This window comes from Hyperolius riggenbachi, chromosome 7 (genome assembly GCF_040937935.1).
Source record: "Hyperolius riggenbachi isolate aHypRig1 chromosome 7, aHypRig1.pri, whole genome shotgun sequence".
Taxonomy (NCBI): domain Eukaryota; kingdom Metazoa; phylum Chordata; class Amphibia; order Anura; family Hyperoliidae; genus Hyperolius; species Hyperolius riggenbachi.
In genome coordinates this window covers 120,255,613-120,273,559 of record NC_090652.1, presented here as the reverse complement: position 1 = coordinate 120,273,559, position 17,947 = coordinate 120,255,613, and the positions used below count along the sequence as shown (strand labels likewise).

The window sequence follows — 17,947 nt, the reverse complement described above, 5'->3', positions numbered from 1 at the left end:
ATCATCAAAAAAACAATTACTAGAGCACAGAGAGAAACTACTTGCCACAATAATTGAGTCGGTTTGGTTGGTTAATAAACCAAAAATAAAAAGCAAACTGGAACCATCCCAGAATACAATCTCTCTTGGTGCGGAATTGGACACAAAACAAAACTGGGTGAAGATACCACAGGACAAAATACAGACTATTTTGAACAGAGTGAACATAGCAATACAAACCAAAGTCCTGACAGCTAAGCACTGTTTAGCGAACATAGGAACATTCACATCCACAATTCCCATGGTAAAATGGGTGAGATGGAATATGAGGCCATTCCAGAAATCCTTCTTGGAACAATGGAAGGGAATAGATTATTACCAAAACATAGTATTACTTCCTGTGATGAAGAAACAATAATCATGGTGGACAATGAAATCAAACCTACTCAACCATCACAAATTATTGACAGACGATCCCAAGATTATTATGACAGATGCGAGTCAATTGGCCTGGGGAGCACAGATGGAACAAATTCTGGCACAGGGCAGATGGAAATCGAAGACACAAGATTTACCAGCCAACATCATAGAACTGAGGGCTGCTTTCAAAGCATTTACATTCCTTGCAAGGTACTTAAAGGGTTCGGCAGTGACACTCAGAATGGACAACACCACAGACAGGGGCGTAGCAATAGGGGGTGCAGAGGTAGCGACCGCATTGGGGCCCTTGGGCCAGAGGGGCCCTGAAGGGCCCTCCCTCAACTACAGTATTAGCTGTCTATTGATCCTGTGCTCATAAAAATCACTTCTAAAGATACTTTGAATAGTGGTAATCATTAACAAACTGTTCCCCATCCCCTTCTTGCACCTCTGACACTGTAGTTGCCATTGGCAGGTTTTGGTGCGCCGTATTAATTGTTATTTATAGAGTGCTTGGGGGGGCCCCATTGTAAAACTTGCATCGGGGCCCAAAGCTCCTTAGCTACGCCACTGACCACAGAGGTGGCATACATTCAAAATCAAGGAGGAACACGCAGCTGGACTCTACTCAGAGAAGTATCAGCAGAATCTAACATTGTTACAAGCGGTATACATACCTGGAATACAGAATCAAGTAGCAGATGCACTCAGAGGTCTACAGAATGATTTGCGACAAGTGGGGAAAACAAATAGATTTTATGGCAACAACTATCAATGCCAAATGCCTAGCATTCTGCTTGAGACACAAACATCAATCAGCAGGTTAGGATGCTGTGACCAAAACATGGAGATTCTGTCTAGGCTACCGTATGTCTTTTCTCCAATTCCAGTTATCCACAGACTTTTGAAGAAAATACAGCAGGAGGAGGCGGAAGTAATCGTAATACTTCCACACTGGCATTGCAGGGCTTTGCATCTGCTACTCCAGTCACTCATGACTGCACCCCCAATGGCACTGCCATGTCCGAAAAACCTACTATCACATGGTAAAATTCTCCGGAAGTGATTAATACCTTCCTAAAGGCCAGAAAGAGTGCTACTAACATAACCTACCACCGAACTTGGAAACAATTCCTTGAATTTTTACAAGAAAAACACAAGTGAGGACGGTAGAAGTTACAAACTTGTTGGACGTTCTTCAGAAAGGTGTAGGGTTAGGATTAAGCCTTAGAACAATTGAAATACAGATATCAGCTATCTCAGCAGTCATGCTGAAAAAGCGGACACTAGAACCATTGGTAATCCAATTCATGCAAGCTCTAACCAAAATAAAGCCACCTGTGAGAAAACGCGGAAATGCCGCTGTGCGTTCTGACAGCAAGGCGGCTGATTCCGCGTCCGACGCGGCGGTTTGCACATGGAGGCGTGCGTTTGGTAACATGGCAGAACGCGGAAAAGCTGCCGCATGTACTGACAGCGAGGCGGCTGGTTCCGCGTCCAGCGCGGCGGTTTGCATGCAGCAGCGTGCCTCTGGTGTGGCTGAGTCTGTTAGTTCACACAGGTTTAGGAATGCGCGCGCGCGCTGAGAGGCAGAACTTTTATGACGGCCAAGAGGGGACCAGCTGACCAGGCTGGTCAGCTGACGCCAGAGCAAGTTTCTATTGGTCCATCACTTAGAGGTGGCGCCAGAGAGCGCTACACTATATATAGTTGCTGCTGGCCAGTCACAAGTTGTCTGCCGTTGCGAACACTACGTGGAAGCACTCAGACCTTAGTCAGATCCTGCAGTGTGTTTGAACCAGGTGGACCTGGGAATTCACACTGAGCCAGATTACTTGTATTGTATTCTGTTTATGCTTAGACCAGTTCCAGGGTGTAGAGACCACAGACCTCACACCCAGACTAGGGAACCTGTGTTATCAATCTGTTATACATCAGACTAGTTCCAGGGTGTAGAGACCACGGACCTCACACCCATATTAGGGAACTTGTGTTACCATTCTGTTATACATCAGACTAGTTCCAGGGTGTCGAGACCAAGGACCTCACGCCCAGACTAGGCATTGTTTGATATCTGTTATGACTTATTGCTTTCCTGACTACTCCTCTGATCTCTGATTTGGTACCTCGCACATCTGATACTCTGTTGCCAAACCCTGCTTGCCTTGAATACCGAATCAGCCTTCTGTCTATGTACCTTATCTGACCGTGCGTTGCCGACCTGGCTTGCCCGACCTCGAGAGCTATCTCTACTATTAAGAGATAGTTTCCAGATCACTCAGTGACATTTGTCTTTATTGTCACTCACTCTCTGGACCTTCCTTCTTCCAGCCTAACTCCGCCCCTTGGGGAGTCTCAGGCTACTGGAAGGTTTCCTTATCTTTAGAGCAGTATTGTCTCTAGTGCATTGCCACAGGAAGTCGTTATGGCAAACTCTATACCTGCATTTAAAGGGGGCTTAGATGCTTTCCTTGCGTTGAAAGACATCCATGGCTACAATTACTAGGTAATGCCTAATGATGTTGATCCAGGGATTTTATCTGATTGCCATCTGGAGTCGGGAAGGAATTTTTCCCTTTAGGGGCTAATTGGACCATGCCTTGTAAGGGTTTTTTCGCCTTCCTCTGGATCAACAGGGATATGTGAGGGAGCAGGCTGGTGTTGTACTTTATACTGGTTGAACTCGATGGACGTATGTCTTTTTTCAACCAAAATAACTATGTAACTATGTAACTATTGCCCATACTGTCTCTAATTACCTGTGCTATACTCAAAGTACTACTGTTACACCAAACACTCACATTATCCAGGTGTCCAGAGGTTAGCAATATATCTGTATTATCAGTGATTCTGCAGATCATCAATAATCAGTTATATATCTGTATTCTTGGTGATACTGCAGATCACCAATAATCAGATTCTCTCTGCGTGCTGACACCGATCGTTACACCACCTAAGAAAAATTGGTACCCTCAGTGGAATTTACCTCTTGTACTCAAAGGTTTGTGCAAAGAACCGTTTGAACCTCTTGCAGATTGTAACCTCTTCAATCTAACACTTAAAGTAGTATTCCTTATGGCATGAAGAGTATCTGAGCTACAAGCACTTAGCTGTGAATCTCCTTACATGGAATTCTTTCCAGATAGAGTAACCTTAAAGGGAACCAGAGATCAAAAAAATAAAGATTTTATACATACCTGGGGCTTCCTCCAGCCCCATACGCGCTGATCGATCCCACGCTACCATCCTCCTCTGCCCGCAGCTACGAGAACCGGCTTCACGCTGTTCCGTCAGTCGGAGCCAGTCTAAGCGTTGCAGAGGTGCGCTCTTTGCGTATCTCTTCAGCAGTGTATGGAGAGATACGTAGAGGGCACACTTCTCCTGCGTAGCTGGCTCCGATGACGTCAGCGACAGGAGCCCGTTCTCGTAGTTGCGGGCAGCGGTGGACGTGGCGTGGGATCGATCAGCGCGTATGGGGCTGGAGGAAGCCCCAGGTATGTATAGAATCTTTTTTCATTTTTTCAGCAAAAGGACATCTCTGGTTCCCTTTAAGACCAGTGCAGGAACTCATTCCAAAAGTAGCAAGTTCATTTCACTTCAGTCAAGAATGGAACTTTCCAAACTTTTCAGATCCAGAAACGGAAAATCCGGACCCCTCTAGTGACCAGGCCTTTTTTCATAAATTGGGCCACTGCAGCTTTAGGCCTCGCTGCAGGGCCGCACAACTCAGCACACAAGTGATTCCCCCCTCCCTTTTCTCCCCACCAACAGAGCTCTCTCTGTTTTTACAAATATTTTTCTTATTTTTTTTTAATATAATTGCCTATTTTGTATTATTGTGACTGCTCACAAGTCAAGAAAGGGCATTTCTAAATGTTTTCAAGTTCAAGTGGCTACAGTGCAAAGCATACTGTGTATTTTTGGTGTTAAAAATGTCTTTTGATGAAACAAAGTGTGTAGATGTAATTTTACTATTTGGCCACAAGATGTCCTTGCGCATAACTTCCATATGCATAGTATTACTACACAAAGAGGAAGTAATGCATGTATGTGTAAGTATCGTTTTTTGTTAATGGCTAGTAGAAGGCTGCGGTCATTCACACGTGACTTAGATCAATGAATGGGAACTGTGTTCCCATTCGTTGGTCTCCCGGCTAATGATTAGCGACAGTAACGATCGCGGGAGCGCACGTGGGGGCAAGTGGGAAGGGACATAGTAGTTACGTCCCTGCACAGAGATATGGGATTTTGCAGAGACGTAGTTAATAGTCCCGGGGGAGGGGAACTGGTTAAAGGGGAACTTCAGCCTAAACAAACATACTGTCATTAAGTTACATTAGTTAGGTTAATTAGAATAGATAGGTAATATAATCTCTTACCCACCCCGTTTTAAAGGAACAGGCAAATGTTTGTGATTCATGGGGGCTGCCATCTTTGTCATGGGGGCAGCCATCTTTTTGGTTGAAAGGAGGTGACAGGGAGCAGGAGACACAGTTCCAACTGTCCTGTGTCCTGATCACCCCTCCCAGCTGCGCGTGCTAGGCTTCAAATGTCAAATTCAAAATGTATTTTGAGAACAACAACATCAGAAATCCCATCATGCTTTGCACAGCATTAGGGGAAAAATGCCTGGGCAGTTTTTTTCTGTGCAGCTAAAAATGAGGCTTGTATAAGAGAAAAAAAGTTCTGATGCTGTGAAACAGTTAAAGAAACACCAGGCCTTTCCAGTGCTGCTGAGTCAATTTTTAGTCTGGAGGTTCACTTTAAATAGACTTTAGGTCAGGCATGGGCAAACTTGGCCCTCCAGCTGTTAAGGAACTACAAGTCCCACAATGCATTTGCCTTTATGAGTCATGACTGTGGCTGTAAGACTCCTGCAATGCATTGTGGGACCAGGGGCGGACTGACAACTCATGGGGCCCCCGGGCAATAGGAGATTATGGGGCCCCCATAATAGTGTTTCCCACCTTTCACGTTCTATTTTTACAGACTAAGATATAATAATTTATTGACAACAGTAAATATGTTATATTGTGATATTGTACACTGACAAAAACCCCTGCGCCAAAAAATGGGTGTGGTCATGCAACAGAATGTGGGCGTGGTCATGGGTGGGGCAAAATATACATGACCTTAGCAGTGGTGTAAAAGGTCTGCCGGGGAAGTATGAACTCTGCCATTGGCCTCGATTCATAAAAGTGCTGTCGGGAAGGTAACGTCGAGCGGGGAAACACCGCTGTCGGTATTTCCGCCTTCAGGGTGTTAATTCATAAAAATGTTGCTAGTTGTGATAGGCGTGCGGAGATATTCCGCTGTAGGCAGGCGTTAGGCTGTCGGGAGACATGCGGAAACAGGAGAAGCAGGCGGAGTCCCTCCGCGCGGTGTTCTCTCTGCAGCTGCTTGGGAGGTCTGTCCCATTCACTGCAATGTATTCCGCACGCTTCTCGCCACATCAGAGGTAGCGTAGCGGTAATACCCGTCCGCATACCGCTACCTCTAATCTTTATGAATTGACTACTTGTTACTTTTGCTATGATAATCACCGCGCAAGGCGGTGATTTATCACTCTGCTCGCGAAAGTCGGCTTTTCATGCGGAAAAAGCCTTTATGAATAAAGATTCTGCTGTGTGGTCGGTAAAGTGTGCCGTTTTCAGCATTCCCGCATGCGGGAATGCTTTATGAATCGAGGCCATAGTGTTTCCCCCTCAAAATACATGTAATCTGACAGCATTTCACCAAAAATCCATGCAATTTGGCAGATGTTCCTCCAAAATACAGATAATATGGCAGTCCTTCCCCCAAAATAGACGTTATCTGGCAGCAGCGGTTCCCCCAAATACACATAATTTGGCAGCGGATCACCAAAATGCATGTAACAGCAGTGGTTCCCCCAAAATACACAGAATCTGGAAGCAGCAGTTCCCCCATTATACACAATCTGGCAGTGGTTCCCCAAAAATACACATAATCTGGCAGCTGTTTCTCAAAATACACTTAATCTGGCAGTAGCAGTTCCCCAAAAATAGTTAATCTGGCAGCAGTTCCCCCAAAATAGGTGCCCCCAGTATAGGTAACCAGGTCAAAAGGTATCCCCAGTGGAAGTATCCAGGTCTATAGGTTTTCCCAGTGCAGGTATCCAGGTCTATAGATGTCCCCAGTATAAGTAGCCTAATCTACAGGTGTCCCCAGTATAAGTAGCCTAATCTACAGGTGTCCCCAGAATAGATAACCAGGTCTATAGATGTCCCCAGTTAAGATAGCCAGGTCTATAGCTGTCCCCAGTATAGGTAGCCAGGTCTACAGGTGTCTTCAGAATAGGTAGCCAGGCCTATAGGTGTCCCCAGTACAGATAGTCAGGTCTATAGGTGTCTCCTGTATAGATAGCCAGGTCTTTAGGTGTCCCCAGTATATGTAGCCAGGTGTATAGGTGTCCCCAGTATAGCTAGGTCTATAGGTGTCCCCATTATATACAGCCAGGTCTATAGGTGCCCCCAGTATATACAGCCAGGTCTATAGGTGCCCCCAGTATATGTAGCTAGGTCTATAAGTGCCCCCAGTATATGTAGTCAGGTGTATAAGTGCCCCCAGTATATGTAGTCAGGTGTATAAGTGCCCCCAGTATATGCAGACAGGTGTATAGGTCTCCCCAGTATATGCAGCCAGGTGTATTAGGTGCCCCCAGTATATGCAGCCAGGTGTATAGGTGCCCCCAGTATATGCAGCCAGGTGTATAGGTGCCCCCAGTATATGCAACCAGGTGTATAGGTGCCCCCAGTATATGCAGCCAGGTGTATAGGTCTCCCCAGTATATGCAGCCAGGTGTATAGGTGCCCCCAGTATATGCAGCCAGGTGTATAGGTCTCCCCAGTATATGCAGCCAGGTGTATAGGTCTCCCCAGTATATGTAGCCAGGTGTATAGGTGCCCCCAGTATATGCAGCCAGGTGTATAGGTGCCCCCAGTATATGCAGCCAGGTGTATAGGTGCCCCCAGTATATGCAGCCAGGTGTATAGGTGCCCCCAGTATATGCAGCCAGATGTATAGGTCTCCCCAGTATAGCCAGGTGTATAGGTCTCCCCAGTATAGCCAGGTGTATAGGTCTCTCCAGTATAGCCAGGTGTATAGGTGCCCCCAGTATATGCAGCCAGGTGTATAGGTGCCCCCAGTATATGCAGCCAGATGTATAGGTCTCCCCAGTATAGCCAGGTGTATAGGTCTCTCCAGTATAGCCAGGTGTATAGGTGCCCCCAGTATATGCAGCCAGGTGTATAGGTGCCCCCAGTATATGCAGCCAGGTGTATAGGTGCCCCCGGTATATGCAGCCAGGTGTATAGGTCTCCCCAGTATATGCAGCCAGGTGTATAGGTGCCCCCAGTATATGCAGCCAGGTGTATAGGTGCCCCCAGTATATGCAGCCAGATGTATAGGTCTCCCCAGTATAGCCAGGTGTATAGGTCTCCCCAGTATAGCCAGGTGTATAGGTGCCCCCAGTATATGCAGCCAGATGTATAGGTCTCCCCAGTATAGCCAGGTGTATAGGTCTCTCCAGTATAGCCAGGTGTATAGGTGCCCCCAGTATATGCAGCCAGGTGTATAGGTGCCCCCAGTATATGCAGCCAGGTGTATAGGTGCCCCCGGTATATGCAGCCAGGTGTATAGGTCTCCCCAGTATATGCAGCCAGGTGTATAGGTGTCCCCAGTATATGCAGCCAGGTGTATGCAGCCAGGTGTATAGGTCTCCCCAGTATAGCCAGGTCTGTAAGTGCCCCCAGTATATGCAGCCTGGCTTGTAGGTGTCTCCAGGAGGGGAGACAGCCAGTGAAGGAGGGCGATGTGCATAGCAGCGGAGAAGGGGGGAAGTTTCCCCTCCGTTCTCTCACCTTGGGGCCCCCCTTCCTGGCTCTCCCCTCCGTAATCTGCAAAGTATCGCACAGCTGGAAGCGGGCGGAGACTTACCGCTGTTCAGCCATTGGAGGGAGCGCTGATCTGTGTGCCGCTAGTCTAGCAGCACACAGATCAGCGCTCCCTCCGGTGGCTGAACAGCGGTAAGTCTCCGCCCGCTGTCAGCCGCTTCCAGCTGTGCGACACTTTGCAGATTACGGAGGGGAGAGCCAGGAAGGGGGGCCCCAAGGTGAGAGAAGGGAGGGGAAACTTCCCCCCCCCCCTTCTCCGCTGCTATGCCCATCGCCCTCCTTCACTGGCTGTCTCCCCTCCTGCTCCGGGTTCTCTGGCGGGTGGCGGGCCCCCCCCTGACCACGGACCCTCGGTCCGTGCCCGAGTGCCCTAATGGTCAGTCCGCCCCCGTGTGGGACTTGTAGTTCCTTAACAGCTGGAGAGCCAAGTTTGCCCATGCCTGCTTTAGGTTGTGGTTTATCTATGCTTCCTGCTGTATTAAAGTTTTCATTCCTACTATTCACTAATTATCACCTAAAAAAATGCTAAAATTCAAGTGTACTATAAAAATCAAGGACACCCTTCACTCTCTTTTTTCTACTTTTAAATCCTCTGTGGCTGCAACCTCCCCCGTGATGATGCAACTTTTTTCTTTTTTTTTTGCAAGTGTTCATTGGGAGCCTACACACAGGGAGGAGATGGGGCATATTGTACTGTAAGGACCCATATTCCAGCAGTGTGTATCAATACATCACTACTGCATGACATGCTTCTGTGTGTCCCCCACGCTGCTCTCTGCCCCTCCACGCTATAGCCCCCCGAAATTAGCAGCAATGATTGTCGCTATTCAGGAGGGTAATGGGAGGAAAGAGGTGTTCCTGCAGGCTTTCCCCAGCTGCCATTGGGCAACTGTCTCTCCCTGGCCACGCCCCCTGCCGCTCCCCTGCCTCCCTGCATGCTGAGAGAGCATCTCACTCTCCTTCCAGCGTCGTGACCCCAGAGGTCACGAAAGAAACTAAAAGAAAGCAGGCCAACGGAGCGTCAGAGAGCGGTGTGAATGGTGGCTACCTGATCCGCCTAGCCCCCCAGATCAGGTAGCATAGTTTTTTATTAAATTTTATTTCTCCACCTCGGGCTCTCTTTAAAGAGACTCTGTAACAAAATTTTCAGCCTTAGTTCTTCTATCCTATAAGTTCCTTTGCCTGTTCTAATGTGCTCTGGCTTACTGCATCCTTTCCTAATTGCACAGTGGCTGTGTTATCCCTGTTATATGATCTAATCTGTTTCCTTCTGTCGGCTCTGTCAGGCTAAAGGTAGCCATACACTGGTTGATTTGCCATCAGATTCGACCAACAGATAGATCCTTCTCTGATCGAATCTGATCAGAGAGGGATCATATGGCTGCCTTTACTGCAAACAGATTGTAACCCGATTTCAGCCTGAAACCGTTCACAATCTGTGGTGGTGGTGCTGCCGCCGCTCCCCCCCGCCCGCATGCCCGCATACATTACCTGCTCCGGCCGGCGCGACTCCAGTCCCCAGGTCTCCGCTGTCTTCTCCGCTCTGGTCTGGTCTCCGGGTCCGGCATGCTTCACTTCTTCCTGCCCGGCAGGAAGTTTAAACAGTAGAGCGCCCTCTACTGTTTAAACTTCCTGCCGGGCTAGAAGAAGTGAAGCATGCCGGACCCGGAGACCAGACCAGAGCGGAGATGGAGCAGCGGTGACCGGGTTGAGTCGCGCCGGCGGAGCAGGTAATGTACTGCCACTCTATTGCGTCGGGCACTCAACGCCGCTAGCGATGCGCTCCCTACCCGCGGGTGATCAATGGTAATTTCCCGCACGGAGCGATCGCCGGGATTGATCTATTTCGGGACGAAATAGATCGAAATTTAGCGTGAACGATGTGACAGCAGATTCGATCCCAGTGATCGAATCTGCTGTCGATCGGCGGGGAATCGGCCTAGTGTATGGCCAGCTTTAGGCTTGAATGTGTGGAATGTGCAGGGCTGCTTGTGATTGGATAGAAGCGATACACACCCTCTGCAGGCCCCCTGCAGGCTCTGTACGACTTACACACTCTGCTTATGTGAGCCTATCACAAGCTGGTTAGTTTGTTTGTAAACACTGCCTAAAACTGGCAATTACAAGCCAGGATTGCAGCAGAGAGTGGCAGAAACAGCACAGAGGGGCCCAGGAGAACATAATGAATAGAATGGTATGCTTTTTGCTGTAAAAATTTTAGAGTACAGATTCTCTTTAAGGCAGGAAAAATAATCTCAATAAGGGGCCCTTTTCCACGAGCAGTTGATAGGCAGTGGAAAGACTGTTGAACTCTCACAACTGCTTGCTGCTGCCTAGCAACTGCTCGCTTCTGCTTGGTAACTGCTCACTGAGCGCACAGTTCAGCCGCCTGTGGAAAAGAGCCCTAAAAGTGCCTCAAGAAACATGGCCCCATCACTGCTGCTGTTATATAAAGGCCTCTACACAGATGCTCAATAAGTGTCACCCAGTTTGGGTTGGCAGCTGAAGGAACTTTACCGTGCTTTGCTAATCCCGATCAGCATGTTCCATTCTATGGTGGGGCCAGAGAGAAATTGAAGACTTCAATGAGCTAACAATAGTAGGGGAAGGTTAATGATATGGCCCATTCAATTACAATACTATTAGGGTCAAGGGATAACTGTACTAACCGTAGATTTTCACCTGAGGCATTCACATTCAATTATGCTGAGCTACAAAAATCTACTGTCCCCACATTGCTTAAAGAGAATCTGTATTGTTAAAATCGCACAAAAGTTAACATACCAGTGCGTTAGGGGACATCTCCTACTCCCCTCTGTCACAATTTCGCCGCTCCCCGCCGCATTAAAAGTGGTTAAAAACAGTTTTAAAAAGTTTGTTTGTAAACAAACAAAATGGCCACCAAAACAGGAAGTAGGTTGATGTACACATAGAAAATACATCCATGCACAAGCAGGCTGTATACAGCCTTCCTTTTTAATCTCAAGAGATCATTTGTGTGTTTCTTTCCACCTGCAGCTATCTTCCACTGAAGTGTCGGGCTGTTTATTCCTGCAGAGTGCAGACAGCTCTGCCTGTATGTAATTCTTCAGTATGTGAAAGCCCAGCCAGCTCAGAGGAGGATTTATCCAGCTTGTAAAAGATAATAGAGCAGAGAGAAGCTGCACTAATCTAAATAACACACAGGCAGTGTGCAGAGAGTGGCCTAGAGGGGGGAAATGCATCACAGAACCACAACACTGAAGAACTTGGCAGCCTTCCAGACACAGGCTGACAAGTCTGACAAGAGAGAGATAAGTTGATTTATTGCAGAGATGGTGATAGTAGAACGTGCTGCAGTAAGCCAGAGCACATTAGAATACATTTTGGAACTTGTAGGATGGAAGAAAACCGGATGAAATTTTTGTTACGGAGTCTCTTTAACTGAGTAGAAATATACAGGGCAGCTATCCATAAGTTTTTGAAGTTCATACAAAGTAACTGGTATTAGTACGACAATTACTTTTAAATTGAGTTCATGTATAAGCTGCTTCTCTCAGGGCTGGTTGTAGGTGAGGCCCTGGGCAAAAATAAATATGCTCCCCATATGTAACTATCTGGCACAAAGAATGGCAAGTGCTCACTACCAAGCAGCATCTGGCTTCTAAATGGCCCACAGGGAAAGCCTGTCAGCAAATTTAAAGGCACAGCAAGTGCACTTGTATCAGGTCTAGCAAAGGTTGAACAGATTATACTGTGGGCTCAATTAAGGTCCCTTTTCCACAGTCGGCTGAACTGTGTGCTCAGTTAGCAGTTACCAGGCAGCAGCAAGCAGTTGTGAGAATTTGACAGTCATTTCACTGCCAATCCACTACTCGTGGAGAGTCTTTGAGGGACTACGTATGGTGTAGGAGTCTGAGTGATACATCCATGACAGTGGTTTGTAGGCTACCTTTGAAGAGAGACTCAAAGGACTTTCTCCACTCCTTCCAGGGGTGGAGTTTCTCCCACATCATTTTCCCAGGAACGTATAAAGGCAATTTTAACTGATTCCTGAGGTTGATTTTGGGCAGAATACAAATAGGACTCTATTCCTTTCATCAGCGGATCATGAAGGCATAGGCTTTCATACTGTAGTATGAGGGAGTGGCATTGGGAAAAGGTTTAGCGAGAGAGTGGATAAAGTGATGAAATTGTCTGCAATGGAAAAGTTCAACTACTGGGGCACATCGATTGAGGGGAATTTTTTATTTTGCATGAGTTTGGAGATCGTGGGTACGTCAGAAATTTTCCACCAGAGAAAAAACTGAAGATCCAGGCCGAGGACAAAGTCAAAATTGCCCAAAAACTTTGTTAAGGGAAAGTTTGAGATTATGTTGGACTCTAATGCTGCGCCAAAAACGTAGGGTGTGGGCGGTTATAAGCAAGGATTTCTGGACACCAGATTGGTGGTAAGAGACCATATAAGGCCCTTCCAAGTGAGTGGTTGTAGGAGGAAATTTTCAATATTAACCCATGTTGGCGTATGACGTTTTGCATATATTAATGGAATTTGGGCCACCTGAGAGGCTTTGTAGTACTTAAAGAACAAGCGACACCCATGCTAACCTAGAAATAAAAAACACATATGTAAGTAGATAAATACTAGTTCTACTTACATAAAAGATGTATTGTGCTATCCACGTAAGGATTCCTGTGAATTTTATGAAGGAAAAGCAGAAAATCCTATTCTAGGCAGTGGGCATCTTGCCAAGCTAATGCTGACATCATATCCTCCCTGACTCTTGTTTCCTCCCCTCCCTTCTCTTGCTCATTGTGTATTCATTAGCTGCCCTCCTCCCAGAGTCTTCAGACACTCCCACTGAGGTGTATACTAGGAACTGCACTGTCTTTTTTTTATTTACACATCCAATCACTGAGTCACCTCAGCCTTGCTTGCAAACACAAGTGATCAGAGGGTGTTTCTGATAAGCAGCAAGGCAGGGAAATAAATGTAAGAGGAGGAATATATTATAGATAAAAAGAACTCCCAGCATTCAACTCTTTGGCACTGTTTGGCGCTAGGGCCAGTGCTCCTAAAGTATGTGATAACTCCAAACCATAACAGCAGAAAAAGTTTTGCAAGTTTTGAATGCAGGATTAGCATCTTTATCACTTAATACACTCAGACCAGTTGCTGTTGAAATTTGATTTTTATGGTGACAATACCGCTTTAACCACTTCAGCCTTCAGTCGTTTTTCATCTTATGCATCCGAGCAATTTTCACCTCCCATTCATTTGCCAATAACTTTATCACTAATTATCACAATGAATTGATCTATATCTTGTTTTTTCCGCCACCAATTAGGCTTTCTTTGGGTGGTACATTTTGCTAAGAGTTATTTTTTTCTAAATGCATTTTAACAGGAATATTAAGAAAAAAATGGAAAAAAAATCATTATTTCTCAGTTTTCAGCCATTATAGTTTTAAAATAATACATGCTACTATAATTAAAACCTACATATTTTATTTGCTCATTTGTCCTGGTTATTATACCATTTAAATTATGTCCCTACCACAATGTATGGCACGAATATTTTATTTGGAAATAAAGGTGCATATTTTTAGTTTTGCGTCCATCACTATTTACAAGCTTATAATTTAAAAAATATTAGTTGTATAACCTCTTCACATGCATATTAAAAAAAGTTCAGACCCTTAGGTAACTATTTATGTTTTTTTTAATTGTAATTTTTTTTTTTTTAGTTAAAAATTTTAATTGGGTATTTTTTGGGTGTGGGAGGTAAACAGTTAATGTACCGTAATTTAAATGTAATTGATTGTGTCTTTTTGTAATAAAAATGCATGTGCATGTAGTTTTACTATTTGGCCACAAGATGGCCACAGTGATTTTTTTGTTTTTCTATCCTATGAGCGAGCACGCTCGCTTACAGGAACTACAAGGAGGATGTGATTTTTTTTTTTCAGAAAGACCGCGGCCTCTGAAAAAAAACCAATGTTCCCATTCATTGATCTCTGGGCTAACAGGGGGCGGCACGGGGGTGCGCGGGAGCGGCACAGCAGCAGCCTTTTGGACGTGAAAGTCACGTCCAAAAGGCTAAAATGGTTAAAGAGGAGTTGTTGCGAAAATCTTAAAATTTAAAACACATAGAAATAGGAAGTACATTTCTCCCAGAGTAAAATGAGCCATACATTACTTTTCTCCTATGTTGCTGTCACTTTTAGTAAGTAGTAGAAATCTGACATTATCTACAGGTTTTGGGTTAGAGGATCTGCAAGACATTCAGGCAATGTGCATTGTTTAAAATGATATATATACTGTATATGTCAGCCTCCATATGTGTCTCAACTCGGGTTCACTTTAATAGTGCAGACAGAGGTGGTGATTGAACAGGTGTTCACAGCATGTAAGTGTTGATAGGGCTGGTGAGGATAGTAGAAAATGAAGGTGGCAACAGGACATATTTCTAAAGCTGAGTACACACATCAGATAAAAATCTTTGAAAACTGAGGAATGAATCTGTCGCATAGGTTTGTCAGGAAGGTTTGAAAGTTTTAGCGTTCTGTTCACATGTAAAAGATGAGTTTATGCAAAACATCAAAAAAAATGCTTTTGTAGTGTTTTCACTTCCTCCTTTTTCATGCATGCGAGTGCACACAGCAGTTAAGAAATATCTGGAGATCTCATACACTTCTTGCTTAACCACTTTACCACCACAGGAGTGTATATCTACGCTCCTTTTAACACCCTTTCCCCAACAGGAGCGTAGATATACGCACCTCTCGCCGCTACCGCTGCTGTCCGCGCTCGCTCGTGCGCTCGCTCCCTGCGCTCGTGCACGTGGCCGTCCGCTCGCCCGGAGGTCAATGAACGGGAAAAACTGTTCCTGTTCGTTGATCTCTGCCCCCAAGCATACAGATAATCTTCTCAGATCTGACAATAATGTCAGACACACCTGATCTGCTGCGTGCTTGTTCAGGTCTATGGCTAAATCTATGTAATACAAACTAAATGGTCGCACTCCAAATGTTTTTAGAAGAGGTATGACAAGACACTTGATTTATAAAATAATAATAATAATTATAATAATAATATTAATACAAAGGCAGAAGATCAGCCGGACAGCCAGGCAACTGGTATTGCTTAACAGGAAATAAATATGGCAGCCTCCATATCCCTCTCGTTACAGTTGCCCTTTAACATCTCTGCCTTCTGTGCTGGAAGACTTTATCTTGGCCCAATTTATAAGTGATTAAGATCTAGTACCACCAGGAACTTTTGTAGGGAGCCTAAATGAATCTATAAGTTTTCAATTGGGAAAGAACTTCAAATTCCTGTAACATAAGCAGATAATTTGGGTGTACAGCGAATTTTGGTACAATGGGTACCGTCATATAATTTGCAGCTATGGCGGCACCGAGTAATTTGGGAAGCTGGGTACGGCTATTGTAAAGGCTACAGGCGGAGGAAACAGCGGGGGTCAGAATATGGAGCTACAGATGCTGGGGTTCTGTAGCATACCTCCAAAACTGTATGAGATGAGAAAGTGGGACACTTAAGCCATGCCCCTGACACACCCCTGATCATGCCCCCTGTCAGACCCATAAACCATAAAGATTTCACAAGAAAAATATGTTGTTTTATAATTTACACCACACTGGTCCTTTCTATCCTGGTTCATTTTCCTTCATATTAACATTTTAAAATTAGTAATATATCATTTTAAAGGATGGGAATAAAATTTAGAGTCAATCAAACACATTTTTAGTAGAGAAATACAAATGTTTACATAGAAAGAGGGACAAAAGGGACAAATGAGGAGGAAATAGGGCCAAAGGGGCAGGGCTCCCAAAGATGGACTGTCCCTCCAAAAGAGGGACAGTTGGAAACTATGCTGTAGGTATGGAATTGGCATTGCCAATTCTGTACATTGCAGCGTTTGTTACTGTAATTCAGGTTAGAGCAATTGCATCTGTCACCCACTAGATGGCGATATGGTTCCAAGTCCCATATTACAGAGGCTCCAGGAAGGGCAAGGTGATGCTGTCACGATGAAATAAAGCAAGCAGCCCTGAATACTCTCCGGTGTTCGCGTTGTAGGGGGCTCACATGGCCCCATGCACCGGTCCAATGACTCGAACCCTTCTTTTTCTTATTGCTACCGCTTCCTGTGCGTTCGCAAGTAAGTGGATGATTAATTCATTGTACTGCTGATGTATGCCTATTGCAGGCCACAGAGGGTGTCTCTGTTCTGTTGCAGGTACATGATGCAGAGATAGAGCTCATTCATGTTATTGTGCTGCTCATCTTCTTCTGTCCTGCCTTCTGTCCTCAAAGGGTTAGTGCACCTAGAAATGATATTTCTTTATGGCACAGCAGTGTATGTTGTGTATAGTACATAATTGCACAATACTGTGCTGTGATGCTCTGGTAAATTGCAGGAAGCCCTTTACATATATACAGGGACCGACTTGCTAGCCAAAGACATTTCCAGGAATAGTGTTGTGGCTTCGTGTGGCTAGGTTTTTCTTGCTCTAATAGCCGTTTGCCTGTATTGAAGGTCTACTCTAACTACTAGTTTACCGCGCTTTTTAAATTTTATTTATTTTTATTTCTGCATCTTTGAGCTAGAATTTAAACATGGGCATATATGCTATTATTTGCTTTATGTTTAGGATTTCCATTTATGCCCATATTTAATCAGCGCTGATATGCTAAATCTTGCACAAATAAAAAAAGTGTAAAGCGGTGGTTTGATCTTCAATTCAGGTAAAGTACGTGTTTTGGGTAAGAAACAACACACACCTGCAGCAACACCCATCAGGAAATCAGCCTTGGGAAATTCAGATGCAGTGGTGCTGCATTTTGTTTCTTGTGTGCATTAAGTCCCCCAGCCCTGAAGGACTGTACTTGAGGGTATCACCACTGTGCTACTGATGGTCTGAGAGTAGGTTGCTCATGTACTCCTCCTCTGTTCACACCATTGGTTGCCAGCTAGATTCCCAGACCATACTCTTCTAAATAGAATTGTGACAATGTGTCAGCAAGAGCACAAATATCTGATTACGTGGTGATCTGCAGAATCACCACTAATGCAGATATATCCTAAGCAAAGTAATCAGTATCTTCCTGATAGTATATCAGCGGAAGGCTCACTAGCACCAAATCAGTACTTTAATAAGAGTGTGATCACAGATGATTAGTGCACAGTATGCAGGAGTACTCCTATGTGATAGCCCCCTGACAGTAGGGACTATCACTCAGAGAATGGTCGTACAGGCAAAGTCGGTAACGGATCGGTCAGCAGCAGTACAGAATCGTAAGGCAATGGAAAGCTGAGGTCAGCAACGGGTCGGACAGATAAGGTACAGAATAAGGAGGCACAAATCAGAGTCAAAGGTACAGGCAGGAATTCGGCAACAGATCAGATAGCTAAGTACAGAATCAGGAGGCAGGAGTCGGAGTCAGAAAAAACGAGCAGAGGATCATACACAATAAATCAACAATAATATACAGTATATTTACAGCTATCAAACAATTCCTATCTTGTGTGAAATCCCCGGTTTCCTCCCGGATCAAAGCACACCGGAACTATCTAAGGTCTGAGCGCTAACACGAAGTATTTGCAACAGCAGACAAGGAGCAACTGACAG

General features: G+C 45.2%; 2 protein-coding genes across 6 annotated transcripts in view; one reads left to right on the top strand and one right to left on the bottom strand.

Annotated features, from left to right (window-relative positions):
* The window catches only part of TMEM130 (transmembrane protein 130), a 105,583-nt gene that overhangs the window by 658 nt on the left and 86,978 nt on the right, over window positions 1-17,947 (top strand). For 2 of the 3 annotated variants that reach the window (XM_068244579.1, XM_068244582.1), the window contains exon 1: window positions 16,349-16,476. The exons of the other annotated variant lie outside the window; for it this stretch is intronic. In XM_068244579.1, the coding sequence (XP_068100680.1) occupies window positions 16,404-16,476 (73 nt within the window). In that variant the 5' untranslated portion in view covers window positions 16,349-16,403. Of the gene's footprint in view, window positions 1-16,348; window positions 16,477-17,947 lie in introns of those variants that run through there. 3 annotated transcript variants of the gene reach the window in all.
* Window positions 1-17,947, bottom strand: part of COX19 (cytochrome c oxidase assembly factor COX19) — a 119,873-nt gene that overhangs the window by 20,304 nt on the left and 81,622 nt on the right. The window lies entirely within an intron of this gene.